The sequence below is a fragment of the Budorcas taxicolor genome, chromosome 2, assembly GCF_023091745.1.
Source record: "Budorcas taxicolor isolate Tak-1 chromosome 2, Takin1.1, whole genome shotgun sequence".
Classification (NCBI taxonomy): domain Eukaryota; kingdom Metazoa; phylum Chordata; class Mammalia; order Artiodactyla; family Bovidae; genus Budorcas; species Budorcas taxicolor.
The window spans coordinates 104,562,316-104,579,356 of record NC_068911.1 but is presented as its reverse complement, the minus strand read 5'-3'; the positions used below and the strand labels follow the sequence as shown (position 1 = coordinate 104,579,356).

Here is a 17,041-nt window from a genome sequence, read left to right as displayed (position 1 = left end):
GAGTATGTTGCCATGCTTCCTCTTCCAGAGGATCTTCTTGACCCAGGGATCAAACCTACACCTCCTGCACTGGAGGATTCTTTACTACTGAGCCACCAGGGATGCCCTTGGAAGCTTTACCCAGACAGTATATTTCAGGGATTGTAGGGGCAGAATTTCCACAGATAGTTCAGCGCTGCTCCTTTTATTAACTTCACTTTTACCCCTGTATCAGATTTTTTTTTTTCCATTCTGTAAGTAAAAACCAAAACTGAGGACAATATTTAGAAAGCGAATATATATTTAGTATGCTTTTTCAAGTTATTTTTTTTAATGTCTTTTTCTTCTGAGCTTATACTTAGGTTGTGAGCTGAAGAATTGGAAACATGAAAAATCCTAGTTTATTAAAATCCTGGATTTGGGGCTTTTCTTTTAGATGAAACTCTGCCTAACTTGAAAGTATTAATATTGAGTTAGATATATAGGCTTTGAAACATAATAATTATAATGATACCAATCATTTATTACATGTGTATTTTTACTTGGAATCACATTTTATTACTGATCCTCAGAAAAACTCTACAAGTTAGCGCTTTAATTATCTGTTCCTATAGGTGGGAAACTAAGACTTGGAAAGTTGAGGTAATTCATCCAAGTTGAGATTGCTACTAAGAGATGAATTGGAGATTTCAAGAAGGGCCAACTGATGTAGAATCCACTTTCTTAACCACTAAGTTATATTTTTGTTCCATATTTCACAATTTCACACTGCTTGTGTCTCAAGGTATACAGATTGACCTGTTTTTGTGTGGATGGTGGCCTGGGATCTTGGAGTAATCGACCCCTTTGTCTTTTCTGCCTGCAGGCCCCTGGGGAAGGTGTACAGGAAATTGTGGGCCAGGCGGAAGCCAGAGTCGTGCCCTGTGGTGTTTCCACTCTGAGGGGTGGACGAGCCACCTGTCTAACTGTGATGAGCACAACAGGCCTCCGAAGGAAAGAAGCTGCTTCCGAGTCTGTGACTGGCACAGAGACCTCTTCCAGTGGGAGGTTTCCGACTGGCACCACTGTGTACTCGCTCCTCCTGACCTGGGCCCAGCCAGGCCTCGGGCGGCAGCGTGTGTGACCGCCCAGCGCGGGTTGCAGCATCGGACGGTGCACTGTGTTCAGAAGCTGAACAGAACCATGGTTGTGAATGAGATATGTGAACACTTTGCCCCTCAGCCCCCCACGGAACAAGCGTGCCTCATCCCTTGCCCACGGGATTGTGTGGTGTCTGAGTTCTCGCCGTGGTCTACGTGTAGCAGTGGGTGTGGGAAGCAGTTACAGCACAGAACTCGCTCAGCTATTGCCCTCCCTCTCTATGGAGGGTCACAGTGTCCTAACTTGACTGAGTCAAGAGCCTGTGATGCCCCCATTTCTTGTCCTCTTGGGGCAGAGGAATATACGTTTAGCCTTAAAGTTGGACCGTGGAGTAAATGTAGACTGCCTCATCTCAAAGGACTTAACCTAAGTGGAAGAACCGTTCTGGATTTTGGCTCTGAGTCGAAGGAGTTGGTCCCTTTTAGACATCACAGTTACAAGGCGCATCACCATTCCAAGTCCTGGGACATAGAGATAGGTTTTCAAACCCGCCAGATTTGGTGTACAAGGAGTGATGGAAGAAATGCTGTGTTAAGGTAGGAGGTCTTTGGTGTTTATATCGTGATTCACCTAAATATTTTACAGTGTAATTTAAAAAAAAAATTTCTTCATGGTTTTCTACAATGGGAAAATTGTAATCAGGTTTGGGATTTGAGTTTTTAAGTTGCTCTAGAAAAGCTTTCAGTGTCAAGTATAAAAAATTTTGAGTCTAGACCAGAAGTACACTGAACTCCAGAGTAATTAATAGTGCGACTGTATAGGACAAGTCATCCATTTTCACATTTTATCATCATATCAGTTGCTAAAAACATAGATCTTGTACCCTAAGTGCTCATCAAGAGATGAATGGATAAAGAAGGTGTGACAGTAGAGTACAGCTCAGCCATAAAAACGAATGAAATTCTGGCATTTGTAGCAACATGGATGGTCTCAGAGGGCAATATGCTAAGTGAGATAAGTCAGAGAAAGACAAATACGGTATGATATCAATTATATGTGGAACCTTAAAAAATACAACAAACTAGGGAATAAAACAAAAAAGAAGCAGACTCATATTTGGAAGACAAACTAGTGAGGTTACCAGTAGGGAAAGGGAAAAGGCTAGGGTAATATAGTATTAGGGGGGAAAAGGGTTATTATGGGATTACATGAAATCATATGTGTAAAATTTTTAAAATTGTAAAGCACTATTGAATTTAAAGACTCTTTCTTTCTGTAAAAAAATTGTTTTTTTTTGTTACTACAGTAATAAAAATGCTAAGTGATTTATTATAATGACAAAATTTAAATAATTCTCAAATTTAGGATATAAGCTATATAAATTTTTTCATTTAAACTGATTTTTGTTTGTTTATTTTGAGGATTAAGCAGATTCTCTTATTTCTGGGTTGTAGATATTTAATAGTAATAATAATACCAATAATTAATCCAAGAATGTTTTCTTTGGCATTGATTTGATAGAAACATTATCTTGCACAGCAATAATTAGAAAGATTTTAGAGAGAATGGACTAAAACTTTTAAAAGCAATAGTTTAGGCTGCAAAATTATTTGTAATTGTTTTACTTTACACTGTGTTATAATGTCATGACATAAACCATAAAAGTATATTAAAAGTAGTATCTGTTTACTTTTCCCTCAGAAGTTCTTAAGTATTATCACTGGTATATTGCTAAATTTCTTCCAAATTAAGATGGGTTTCAATAGTTGGAATTATCAAACAATGAAACACTCATGGAAGGAATTAATCATTATCATCAGTTGCTGTTTTCTTAGGATCCACAGCTGGCTCAAAGGACTATCTCTGCTATTTCAGAACAAAGTAACGCGATGATTGTTTTTTTTCATTTTTTTCCCCATTCTGCTTTACAAATGAGAATATTTTGTCTTTGATGCTTCATTCTGATTTATGCCATATAACTTGGCAAGTCCATTGAAGAGTGATTTTCTGCCTTTTATTGCCTGCCTCTGTGAAACAAAAGATTAAGCAGATGATTGGGGTGATTATTGTCTCAGTATGTATGTGGGATCTGTACAAACATTGTTAATATTCTCTATTGGAATATTACAGAATGTTTTCAGCCTATAGTTGGCTTTTTTTTTTAACTAAAAAATGTTGGCTTTTTTCTGTTTTTTAATTAATTTCTGTTTAAATTAATAGATTTTATTTTTTTTAGAGTGATTTTGGGTTTACAGAAAAATTGAACAGCAAATCTAGAGCTCCCATGTATCTCCTCATCACTCCCTCTCCACACATATACCGTTTCATACACACACCTTGCATTAGTGTAGGTTGTTTAGTACATTTGATACAACAGATGAACTGATACTGATACACTACTGAAACTCATAGTTTACATTAGAGTTCACTGTTTGTGCTGTACATTCTGTGAACCTGGACAAATGTATAATGGCATGTATACAACAGTACTATATTAATACACAATAGTTTCACTACTCTAAGAATCTTCTCTACTGTCTCTACTAATTCTACCTTTCCTCTCCCTAAATCCTTGGCAACCAGTGATCATTTTACTATCACCTCCAAGTTTCAGCAATTATATTTTGAAAGTAGTTTCTTCTAGTTTTTGATCTGTCTTTTCATTCTCTTAACAGTGTCTTTCACAGAGAAGTTATTTTTTATCTTAATGAATTCCAATTTATCAATATTTCTTCCATGGGTTGTTCTTTGGCATTATATCTGAGAAAACATTACCAAACCCAAGGTCAGCTAGATTTTCTTCTATGTTATCTTCCAGGAGTGTTACAGTTCTGCATTTTACATTTAGGTCTATGGTCCATTTTGAGTCAGTTTTTTATGAAAGTCTTGTGTTCTGTATCTGGATTTTTCTACATATGGATATTCAGTTGTTCTAGCACCATTTGTTAAAAAGACTGACTTCTTCATTGAACTGCCATTCCTTCTTTGTTCAAGATCAGTTGACTGTATTTGTGTGGATCTGTTTCTGGGCCCTATATCATTATTCCATTCTTGTATTTATCTATTCTTTGCCAATAGCACACTGTCTTAAATGCTTAGTCTTTATAGTAAGTCTTCAAGTTGAATAGTGTCAGTCCTCTGAATTTATTTATATTTAATTATTGTGTTGACTTTTTGGAATTCTTGCCTTTCCATATAACCTTTAGAATCAGTTTGTCTGTATTTACAAACCAATTTGCTAGGATTTTGATTGGAAATGCTTGTGATGTATAGATCAACTTGGAGGAACTAACATCTTGATAATATTGCATTTAGTCATGTACATGGAATGTTTCTCCATATATTTAAAACTTCTTTGATTTCTTTCATCAGTTTTGTACTTTTTCTCATATAGATCTTATATATATATATATAGTTAGAGTGATACTTTAGTATTTTATATATTATTAGTTCTAGTGTAAATGTATTATGTTTTTACTTTCAAATTCTAATTATTCATTGCTTTTATATAAGAAAGCAGGTGACTTTTTATATTAACCTTATATTAACAAGGTTAATATTTTATATTAACCTTGTTATAATTTATTTGTTCCAGGAGGGTTTTTTTCTATTTTGGTTATTATTGCCATTGTTGATCCTTTGGAATTATCTATGTAGACAAGTGTGTAATTTGCCAAAAAGACAGTTTTATTTCTTTCTTTCCAATATGACACATTTTATTTCATTTTTTTGCTTATTGCATTATCTAGGACCTCCAGTATGTTATCAACTAGGAGTAGTGAGAAGGGACATTCTTACCTTACTCCTAATCTTAGTACAACATCTGATTTCTCACCATTAAGTGTGATGCTAACTACAGGTTTTTTGCTGATATTCTTTAGCAAGGTGAAAACTCTTCCTATATTCCAAGTTTGCTGAGAATTTTTAATCATACATAAGTGTTGGGTTTTGTCAAGTGCCTTTTGTGCATATACAGGTATGATTATATGATTTTTTTTACTTAGTCTGTTGATAGGATAGATTACATTGATTGATTATCATATGTCAGACCTATATTATATACCCAGAATAAATCATAATTGGCTATGATGTATTAGTATTTTTATATGTTGTTGGATATTATTTGCTAATATTTTACTGAGAATTTTTGTGTCTATGTTCATGAGAAATATTAGAGAGTCTTCTTTTTTCATAATGTCTTTGTCTAGTTTTGGTAATAGGATAGTGCTGACCTCATACAAAGAATTGAGAAATCATGTCCTCTGCTTTAATTTTGAGAAGTAAGTGGTCAAGAATTGATAGTATTTTTTTCCTTCTGGGGTCAGAAAGATCCCATGACTGAGCAACTAACACTCTCTTTAAATTTTTGGTAGAATTCAGCCCATCTGGGCCTGATGGTTTCTGCTTTGGTAGGTTATTATATTGATTAAGTTTCTTTACCATATATAGATCTATTCAGATTATCGATTTCTTCTTGTGTGAGTTTCAGCACATTGTGTGTTTTAAGGACTTGGTCCATTCACCTAAGGTAAGGAATTTGAGCGCATGAGCTTGTTGATAGTATTGTTGTATTACCCTTCAGTAGCCCTGGGGAGTTTCAGCGGTAGTGACGACCTCTTGTTCGGTACTGTTATTAGTGCTCTGTCTTCTGTCTCTTTCACTCACTCTCTCCTCCTTCTGTTCTTCCTTTGCTCTTAGTTAACCCATCTAGAGGTTTATCAATTTTGTAGACTTTTTCAAAGAAACAGCTTTAGGTTTCAGTTATGTTCACTATTGATTTTCTGTTTCTCATCATATTGATTTCAACTCTAATTTTCAGTATTTTCATTCTGCGTATTTGAATTTAATTTTCTAGTATTCGAAGGTAGAAGTTTAGTTTATTGATTGTATATAATTCTTCTTTTCTAATATGTGAATTCAGTGCTGTAAATTTCCCTCCAAGTGCTGCTTTTACTGCATTCCACCAATTTTAAAAAGCTCTATTTTCATTTTGATTTCGTTCAAAATAATGTTTAATTTCTTTTGAGATTTCTTCTTTGCTCATGTATTATTTAGAGATGTTCTATTTAACCCTCAAGTATTTGAGTGTTCCACAACCATCTTTCTGTTTTTGATTTGTAGTTTAAGTGCATTGTGTTATGAGGGCATACTTTGTATGATATCTTTTCGATTTGTTAATGTGTGTTTTATGGCCCAGAAATATGGTTTGTTTTGGTGAATGTTCTTTAGAAGCTTGGGAAGAATGTGTATTCTGCTATTGTTAGATGAAATATTCTATATAAATGTCAATTATATTCAATTGATTGGTGATGCTGTTCAGTTCAGCTATGGTCTTTCTGATTTTCTGCTTACTGTATCTGTATGTTACTGACTCCCAGAGTCAGCAACTCTGGGAGTTGGTGATGGACAGGGAGGCCTGGCATGGTGCAGTTCATGGGGTCACAAAGAGTCAGACACGACTGAGCGACTGAACTGAACTGATGTTATTGACAGAGTGGTGTTGAGGTCTTCAACTATAATAATGGATTCATCTATCTTTCTTTGCCGTTCGATTAGTTTTTTTCTCATGTCTTTTGATGCTGTTGTTAGGTGCATGCATGACAAGGGTTTTTATGTCTTCTTGGAGAATTTACCCCACTAGGGTGTTGCAGTGCCTCTCTCTATTCCTGATAATTTTCCGTGCTTTCAAATCTGCTTTCTTTGGAATTAATATAACTATTCCAGCTTCCTTTGATTACTGTTAATATGATGTTTTTTCTCTATGACTTTACTGTTTAATCTGTCTGTATCTTTTTACTTAAAGTTAGTTTCTTATAGACAACATATAGTTGTATTGTATTTATTTATCCACTCTGAGAATTGCTATATTTATATCATTGATATTTAAAATGATTATTGTTATAATTGGATTAATAGCTACTACATTTATTGTTGTTTTCTGTTCACTGCTGCTGCTGTTCTTTGTTCTGCTTTTTATTTTTTGTTTTCCCATTTCTCTATTTTTATTTAATATTTTATAGTATGCCATTTGTCTCTTTTAGTATCAATTTATATTTTTTGAAATCATTTTCAGTGGTTGCCCTATGGTTTGCCATGGAAATTTATAACTAATCCGACTCACTTTCAAATAGCAGTATAACAGGTCACATAGTGAAATGCATTATAGAGTATTCCCCATCCATTTTCCCCATCCCTTCAGATACTGTTGTCATTAACTTACCCATAACCTATCATCACCAAATAACATTGTTATAATAATTTTGAACAAATTATCTTTTCTCAATTAAGAAGAAATAATATATTTTATTTTACCTTCATTTATTCCAATAGTTCTTTATGTAGATCCAAGTTTCTGAGTATCAACAAAATCAGTAAATAAGATATAATAAGGAATAGAAGAGAGTTTTACTCAAGCCAAACTGAGGACTATAGCGTGGGAGATACAGATTCAAGAAATACTTGAATTGTAGTCTACCAGACTACAAAATGGAGGAGATATGTATAAATGAAACCACAAAATTGCATAATTTATTTGTCAAGAATTGGAGTTGGAGCTGTCAAGAAGTGAGGGTGCTTGATAAGCAAGTTTGCATAGTTACCAAGGGGGAACTTGAGACTGTACCTGGCAGCTGCTAGCAGAATTTTTTTTTTTTTAATGGTGGGTAGTGTTCTTAAATTTGATATATTTCAGAAAACTCAAGTTTTCAGTGATGCAAGAACGTGGCTGAAACCACGTTCATAATGGCCACCTGGCTCCAGTTTGGATGCCTGAGCCATAGTTACTTCATTTTTATTTTTAAAATATGGTCTTGAGCTATATTATTTTCATTTCTCCGAAGAGCTTCTTTTAACATTTCTTGCAAGGCAAGTCTCCTGGTGACAAATTTCCTGAATTTTTGTTTGAGAAAGTCTATTTCTCAACTTTTGAAAGATAATTTCACTAGATATCAAATTTAGGTGGTGGTGTTTTTTCTTTCAACACTTCACTCTCATTTTGCTGAAATGGTTTCTGAGAGAAATCTGATGTAATATTATCCTTGTTCCTCTCTAGGGATTATTCCACCACCCCCATTTCCATACCCAGCTTCTTTCAAGAATTTTCTCTTTTTATTTGATTTTCTGCAATTTGAATATGGAATACCCAGGTGACATTGTTTGTTTTGTTTTTTGTTTATCATATGCTATGTGTTCCCTGAGTATCCTGGTTATGTGGTTTGGTTGTTTGTCATTAATTTTGGAAAAGTATCATTGATAGTCACTTCAAATAATTTTTCTGTTCCTTTCTGTTTTTTTTTTTTTTTTCCTTCTAGTATCCCCATTAAATGAATGTTACACCATTTGTAATTGTCTTATAGTTCTTGGATATTCTGTCTTTTTCACTCTTCTGTTTTCTTTACATTTTAGTTTTTGGAGTTTCTATTGATGTTTTTCAAACTCAGTCATTCTTTCCGTACCTTTGTCCAGTTTATTGATGAGTCCATAAAAGGGCATTCTTCATTTCTGTTTCAGTCTTGATACCTATCAGTTCATTTTGATTCTTCCATTGAATTTACATATCTATGATTGTAATGCCCATCTTTGGTTGCACTTTGTCAATATTTTTTTTTACTTCAGAGCCTTTAGCATATTAATCATAGTTGTCTTAAATTCCCATAGTTGGGATAATGCTAAAATTTTGCTATATGTGAGTCTGAATGGGGTGTTTCCTATGTCTTTTAAACTATATTTTGTATCTTAGTTCACATTTTGTTTCCTTTCTTTTGTGGAAAGCTGGACTTAATGAACTGAGTGTAGGGAATGGAGATAACTAGATTTTTAGTGTGAAGTTTTGTACCTACCTAGCTAGGAGTTAGGTCATGTTTGCTGATGCTATAGGTGTTAAAGTCTAAAATTTTCCTGTGGTGTCCTTGTTTATCCTCTTCCTTCTTTTTCTAGGGGAGATTCCTTAGAGAAATCTCCCTAAATCTAGGACATGCAATTCTTTCTGTTTTAATCTCCTTTTATTATGCAAGAGACTTATTGATGATATGTCAGATTTTTGAGGAGAGGGGGAGTGTTTTCTAGTCCTGTGATTATATCTCAATCTTTTATTGAACTTGTATCCCGGCAACATGGTCTTCACAAACACGCCTCAGTCCTTCTTCCCCTAGAAGTAAAACAGGAAGTCTAGAGGGTAGTGTTGAATATTTTCCTTCCAACAGGCTAATTAGGCTTGGTAAAATCCCAGCTGATTAGGCTTTCGTAAAATAGTTTCCTTTGAGGACAGGCTTTAAAAAACAATTCTCTGTGTTTATTTCAAAACGGCTAGGACTCCCATTCCCTGCTGGGAGCATTTTTACCTTCACTGTGATAACCTGGTAGGACTTCTGGAAGTATAGATAGAATATCTACTAGGACTCTCCCGCTCTGCCCCAGAGATTTTAACTGAAAAGCTTGTCCATACTCAACCACCAGAAATTGGTCAATTTCAGTTCACGTTTTCCTACCCTGGTACTGACACCAGTGGCAGTTTCTGCTTCTGGTGTGCTCTTCCAATAGCAGTTTGTGATACCCTGTATCTGCCTTTGCCTCTTCAATGTTTGGAGCCGTCATCTGCCTTGTGACTACAATTCTCTGATGGATCTAAGATTTTTAGTGTGTCCAGTCCTGTTTTGAGGACTGAAGTGATGCCTTCCAAGCTGTTCACATGCTGAAATGGGAGCCAGAAGTCATCCTGTTCTCTTTTGAGTGTGTGTGTGTGCTCACTCAGTTGTGTCCAACTCTTACGGCCCCATGGACTGTAACCCGCCAGGCTCCTCTGCCTATGAAGTGTTCCAGTCGAGAATACTAGAGTGGGGTGCCGTTTCCTACTCCAGGGAATCTTCCTGATCCAGGGATCAAACCATATCTCTTGCATCTCCTGCATTGACAGGCAAATTCTTTACCAATAGTGCCACTTGGGAAGCCCTCTCTTTTGAGTACTAGGCAGCATATCAGACTGAAGCAACCTTTTTAAAACCATTATTCCATGAAATTGATTGTATTCATTCCATTTAGTCATTGAAGCATTATAAATTGACTCACAGACTAGGGAAATATGATGTTACTAGACTTACTAGGAAATACAGAGTTCAGTGGGGACATTTCTGTTTCTCTCTCTTCCACTGTAATTAACAGAAATATCCTACAGAGCTGTGTGGTTGAGTTATTGACAATATTGTCTTATTTGTATCAAACCTGATGAACTATGTAAACATAGTCCACAGACTTTTTGCCAAAAAGGCTCATATCCACTTCTAAAAAGCATACATTTTTCATTTTGTGGGTCTGGTTCATTTAAGAAAATATTATCATTTATATGTGACTGTTGACTTCTAGGATGAACTTTGTTTCCCTTAATAGGTACAAGTTTTCCTAAAGTACAGACACCTTTTACTCTGTACTTGTTCCACCTTTAGATGACTTTTATTTTGGTGTACTCTCTGATACTGTAGGGACAAATGTCATTTTGCTTCCCCTGTTTTGATTACGGCAATGTCTGGCTGTCCTGGCATTTAGAATAGGAGGACCTCATCTTTACTTCCATAATGCACGCTCCTCCTTGTGCCTTGCTGGCATGTCATTTTCTTCACCTAGGACACCACAGAGCTTTAATTAATGTCCTTTAGTAGCTCTCTCATTGATTTCTTTAACTTTTGATAATCACATCAAGCAATTTCCCCTTCAAAGTTACGTGTGCAATGTGATAGGCGGTTGTATTACTCAAGGTGCCACTCTGCTCCCTCATCATTGATTTGCCTCTTGGGTTTAAAGATCTTTTGTTTTTAACTGTCTCATTGCATATCCTTTTTTGCCTTTTATTTTGACAGGACTATCTCTAAGGTTTCATTATTACATTTTAAAATAGCTATCCTATAGCCTGATTGCCATTCCTTTTCTCAAATATCAATGATACTGTTATTGAGCTTTTTATAAAAGCCCTGACTTAATGAAATGAAGTAGTTTTCTCTATTCAGGTTTTTTTTTTTCCTAATGCTTCACTTTGTTTCTTTTACTTTTTTTTTTTTTTTTAAGTAGAAGGACATCTGAGTTAGGAATTCTGATCTGTAGACTAGATATTTTGTTCATATGAATAGGAAAATGATTCTTATGTATTGTTTGGATGAATAAAATTCAGGTGAATGAATTTTACTCTTATTTTAATATAGAGGGAAATTTGGCATGGACAGTCTTTTATAAGCTATGATCATTTGATTTTTGTTAAACATGCCTTAACTTCTCTGACCACTGTGCTTGAATAAATACTTTGATTTCTCCTGAAAAGAGTTTCTGAATAAATTTTAAGACTATAAAGGAAGCATCATTTCTAAAGCTCAAATATTATCGTTACTGTGTTTGTTTGCATTTTATCTCCACCACAAAAGTAGATTTGGAAAGGAATTTTCTATTTTTATAGTCCCCCAAACATAAAAAATGCAGACCCAAAATGAAAGAGTTATTTTCATACTTTGTTCTTTGAAAGCAGTAGAGAATGTTTTGGTGGTAGGAATGAAAATGGAAGAAGAGTGAGAAAAGAATAACTTTAGTTTGTTGTTTTTCTCCAATTTTAAGTTTTAGATTTTCGTTTTCCCCTCCTCATCTTTATTGATTTAATTTTTTAAATGGTGTATCATATATCTAAAGCCAAATGTATACATAAAGTTAAATTCAAAGAAGTGTTACTCCATTCAAATTACTTTCATCCTGTCTTCTACTTCTTGTAGCTAATGTACTTTCTTGTTTTCCAGCTTTTGCTCCTTGTATTTCTTTATATTTTCTCTTCTTTCTTACACAAAAGAAAGCATACTATCTACTCTCTTTGGCTTTTTTTTTTTTTTTTTTTACTTAATATTATTTACTGGAAATTGTTCCACATCAGTTACTGAGTTATTCAAGGTCTTCTTCCTTTTTTGACACTTGCTTAGATTTTTGTTGGACTTCCCCTGGTGGCTCAGACGGTAAAGCATCTGTCTACAATGCAGGAGACCTAGGTTCCATCCCTGGGTCGGGAAGATCCCCTGGAGAAGGAAATGGCAATCCGCTCCAGTACTATTGCCTGGAAAATCCCATGGACAGAGGAACCTGGTGGGCTACAGTCCATGGGGTCACAAAGAGCCGGACACGACTGAGCGACTTCACACTTCACTAGAATTTTGTTGACTCCCTAAACCACTTATTTGAACAAGTTTCTATGCGTGGCCATCTTGGAGGTTTCCAGTATATTTTAATTACAAATAATTATTTGACAAGTAAACTCTGGATCATGTATTTTGATACTGTTGAAGGTATATCTTTAGGATAAATTCCTAGAGGGTGATAGCTGGGTGAAAGGATTAATATATACAAATTTTGTTAGGTTTTGCCAAATTTCCCTTCCTGGAAGTGATGCCATCTTAAATTCCCATCAACAAATTTACAAAGAGAGTGTTTTGTCAAGCTTTTGGAATTTTTGCCAATCTGAAATATGAAAAATGATATCATAATTGTATTTCTCTTAATATGTATGAATTTGAACATTTGCCCATATATTCAGGGACCACATTTCTAGTTCAGTTTGAAAATTGTCTATCTGTTTTGTGCCGGGAGCCAGCGTGGGGAATCCTGCCTGTGGCAAAGGTCATGAGGAAGGAAGCCCGACAAAACACAAGGGCGTGATGAGGCTTCAGGGGTTCCCCCTGGAATTTCCTGAGCATCTACCTCCAAAAAACAGAGTCTGCCTGCTTTACTGTGTTATGCTTTCCACCTACTCTTCTGACATTAACAGGGGGCTGTCACCCCACCACCTTTTTCTGGAAAAATTTAATTTAGAGCTTTTAGATAATAAATTTTCTGGGCATAATAAGAGTGTTTCAATCCAAAAACCCCTCTGATGGCTTTTTAGCCTGCCTGCCAGACTCTTACAGCTGCGCATGTGATTGCTTGAGGCCTCCCGACTGCGAGAGGCACAGGAAGCTTAAAACATCCTAGGAATGTAGGGGCTTCCGAGGAGTCAAAACCGTTAGAATAGGACTGATTAAAGGTTTCACTTGTTGAGCCAATACATGCTGCCAAATTTTCATATCTTTTATTTGTAGATATAGTTGGTATAGAGAAAAAACAGATAGTAGCCCTGGCATTAGCAATATTAGATCTTTGAGTTAAGTACTTTTTTTTTGTTATAACCCACTGCACCTTTGTTCTACAGGAATGTAACTTTATTTAGTACTTTGAGGTGATGCAGAGTAAAGAAAAAACACTTCTAAGGAAAAAGAGTTTTCTGGTTGATAGACAATTATCTAGGGAGAGAGCCATAAAAATGTTAACAGGCCTCTTGGCCAGAAGATAATGTAAACCACCTGAGACCTTTTGTATACGGGAAGGTATGCAAAAAGAAAGCCTGGTCTCAATGAGGGTCAGGACTGCTGCCCCTGCATAACTCTGCATATTCCATTATTTCTTTATGTACAACTTGGGGTATATAAGCTGATTTTAAAAATAAAGTCTTGAGTCTTGCACCGATGCTGGGCTCCGCCATGTCGTTCTTTTCTCCCCTTTCCCGGCTGAATTCCCATCTGGAGCGTGGAGGCTCGCCAAGTCTACTTACTTGCCCTGGCTTCTAAGATCTACGCGAGAGGGAGCCCAAGGTTGGGCACCCTCTGCTATTCAAGTGGACGCCGGCGGCCTAACGTAGATGGTGGAAACCTCTTGTCTCGAGGTTTTATTAGTTCTCCATGTAAACCAAGTTATTCAGCCTCTTTTTCTCCACCAATATTTCCTACTACACTATCCGTTTCTAATCTCTCTCTATATCTGTAGTTAAGTAAGTTTTTTCCTAGGATGCTGACTCCGTCCCCGCTTTGAATTCCCTGGATCCACCAGGGCTGGACCCCGACAGTTTTGTTTGCCTGCATTTCTATAGGAAATTTTGTCCAACGTGTTATTTCCAAGTCTTTGTATCAATAGTTAAGGATATTAGCGCTGAATCTGGGGTATGTGTTTTCACATTGTCTTTTGGTTGTCAATTTGTGTTTCAACTTTGCTTATGATATTTTTTATGTAAAAGGTTAAAATTTTTTCTAAGTAGTCATATTGGTCTCTCTATATAATTTATTGCATTTAAAGTTTAGTTATGGCCTTTTCCACATCCAGTTTGAATGTATTGATGGTTTCAAAGTGCTACCAATATTTATGCCAGGACAAATAGGTAATGTGGGATTTTCCCAAGCCATCTGATTATTATGTCACCCTACATATGATGCACTTTGTGCATAGACCCTAGATAACCACTTGGCCATGGGTCCTATGTGTGTGTAACACTACTCTTTATTTATAAGAGCAAAATATAAGGAAGAATGTCAAAAGGGAATATCATAACTAAAACTTAGAATACAGAACACTAAGCAGCAAAGAAAAGAAGTAAGCTAGATTTCTCTGTATATCGAGATTCATAGATATCCAGGATGTAAGTGTAAGGTGTGAATACAAGATTCTAGAATGCTATGGGTAAATATATTTTTTTATATAAAGGTAACTGATAGTTACAATTAAATACAGTCCCAAGTTACAATAGTGGTTTCTTCTGGTACTTGAAAAAGGGAGTCCTGGTTATGGTTTAAGGGGAGTTAAGCTATATATTAACATCTTATTTCTTTGAAAATAATTTGAAGCAAGTATGACAGTTGTTAAAACCAACAGATCTAGATTAGGATGGGGTAAATGTATATTTTAAGAAACATTATTCTTTATATTTTCAGGGACTTTTCTTCTCAAAATAAAGATGAAATAATACCTCAAAAGTGTATTCATGATTTTGGTAGATTACAATGAATGGTGTCAGATTCGTGATCTCCAAACAAGATTTAACTTCAGGACCAGGGACCAGGCTTGATCACTCAAGAACTTTTGTATAGCAGAGTTTTATTAAAGTATAAAAAGGGACAGAGAAAGCTTCTGACATCAGAAAGGGAATGGAGAGTGCCTCCAATCCCTAGTCTTAGCAAGGGAATTATATACTTTTTAATTGGTTATTCAGGTCAGTTCAGTTCAGTTGCTCAGTCATGTCTGACTCTTTGCAACCCCATGAATCGCAGCATGCCAGGCCTCCCTGTCCATCACCAACTCCCAGAGTTCACCCAAACTCATGTCCATTGAGTCAGTGATGCCATCCAGCCATCTTATCCTTTGTCATCCCCTTCTCCTCCTGCCCCCAATCCCTCCAGCATCAGAGTCTTTTCCAATGAGTCCAAAGTACTGAAGTTTCAGCTTTAGCATCATTCCTTCCAAACACCCATGACTGATCTCCTTTAGGATGGACTGGTTGGATCTCCTTGCAGTCCAAGGGACTCTCAAGAGTCTTCTCCAACACCACAGTTCAAAAGCATCAATGCTTCGGCGCTCAGCTTTCTTCACAGTCCAACTCTCACATCCATACATGACCGCTGGAAAAACCATAGCCTTGACTAGATGGACCTTTGTTGGCAAAGTAATGTCTCTGCTTTTCAATGCTATCTAGGTTGGTCATAACTTTCCTTCCAAGGAGTAAGCATCTTTTAATTTCATGGCTGCACTCACTATCTGCAGTGATTTTGGAGCCCCCAAAAATAAAGTCTGACACTGTTTCCACTGTTTCCCCATCTATTTCCCATGAAGTGATGGGACTGGATGCCCTGATCTTCATTTTCTGAATGTTGAGCTTTAAGCCAACTTTTTCACTCTCCTCTTTCACTTTCATCAAGAGGCTTTTTAGTTCCTCTTCACTTTCTGCCATAAGGGTGTTGTCATCTGCATATCTGAGGTGATTGATATTCCTCCTGGCAGTCTTGATTCCAGCTTGTGCTTCTTCCAGCCCAGCGTTTCTCATGATGTACTCTTCATGTAGGTTAAATAAGCAGGGTGACAATATACAGCCTTGGCATACTCCTCTTCTTATTTGGAACCAGTCTGATGTTCCATGTCCAGTTCTAACTGTTGCTTCCTGACCTGCATATAGGTTTCTCAAGAGGCAGGTCAGGTGGTCTGGTATTCCCATCTCTTTCAGAATTTTCATCTCTTATTTCTACTTGTCAGAACACATAATGTTTACATATTAGTCTTCTATCCATGCTCCCAGCCCCACTATAATCTTAGATTTACAGTAATATTTGTTACATATTTACCACAGCTTGTTTGTTCTGAGTCAGATTTCCATGGTACCTACTGGCCCTTTAAATATATTGGTTTAGGTCTTCTTTTTGTACAGGTTTATTGGGGATTAGAACATTAATTTTTTCCAGTGTATTGATTTCTTTTTTCCCAAGTATGTGTAATATATATGTGTTGGACCTCCTTGCCTACTTTCCTACTTTCTCTGACCTATTTTACTTCTTGTATTTCACCTTATTTCTCTTTGTGTTTTTCCCCCTATTTTCCTTCATTCGAATCTGTTTTATTTGAATTTTTTCTTTCTTGGGCATCTTGTAATACAGTATTCATTTTTTAAGTGATTTTTTTCCTTCTATTTTCTTTGGAGTTCAGTGAATTCTTATTCTTGTTTTAAATCCATTGTGGTCTTAGTTTTTATATTTCTACTTCAAGTTAAGTTGTTGTTGTTTAATATCTTTAAATGTTGAGGATATTTACTACAGTTTCATGTGTTTAATGATAGTGTTTTTCTACTTTGTTTCTGGTTATTTAGAGCAAATTTCTTACCTATAGAAAATTTTTCACACTTTTAGAATTTTGGTTGTAGTTTAGAATGAATGTATTATGCTTTACTTCTATTTCTGTTCATTTCCTGAACATGCTTCTTATTTAAAAAATGTCCTCTTATGCGAGTGCTGCCTTCTTTTGTGATATGTCATTTGTGGACCTTGTTGCTGGTGGTGGTGGGGAAAGTGTGATGTGTCTTATTTTACCTTTTTTTGTGTGTAGGATCCTTAATTTCTTCCATTCCTATTTTCCTTCCTTGCCCCATCTCCATGGACTACCAGCCATTCTTTATATAATT

The 17,041-nt window shown here is 35.9% G+C and overlaps 1 protein-coding gene across 1 annotated transcript in view; it reads left to right on the top strand.

Moving 5' to 3' along the window:
* Positions 1-17,041, top strand: part of THSD7B (thrombospondin type 1 domain containing 7B) — an 899,070-nt gene that overhangs the window by 209,295 nt on the left and 672,734 nt on the right. Inside the window, exon 2 of the mRNA XM_052635756.1 lies at positions 845-1,655. Coding sequence (XP_052491716.1) covers positions 845-1,655 — 811 coding nt within the window. The remainder of the gene's footprint in view (positions 1-844; positions 1,656-17,041) is intronic.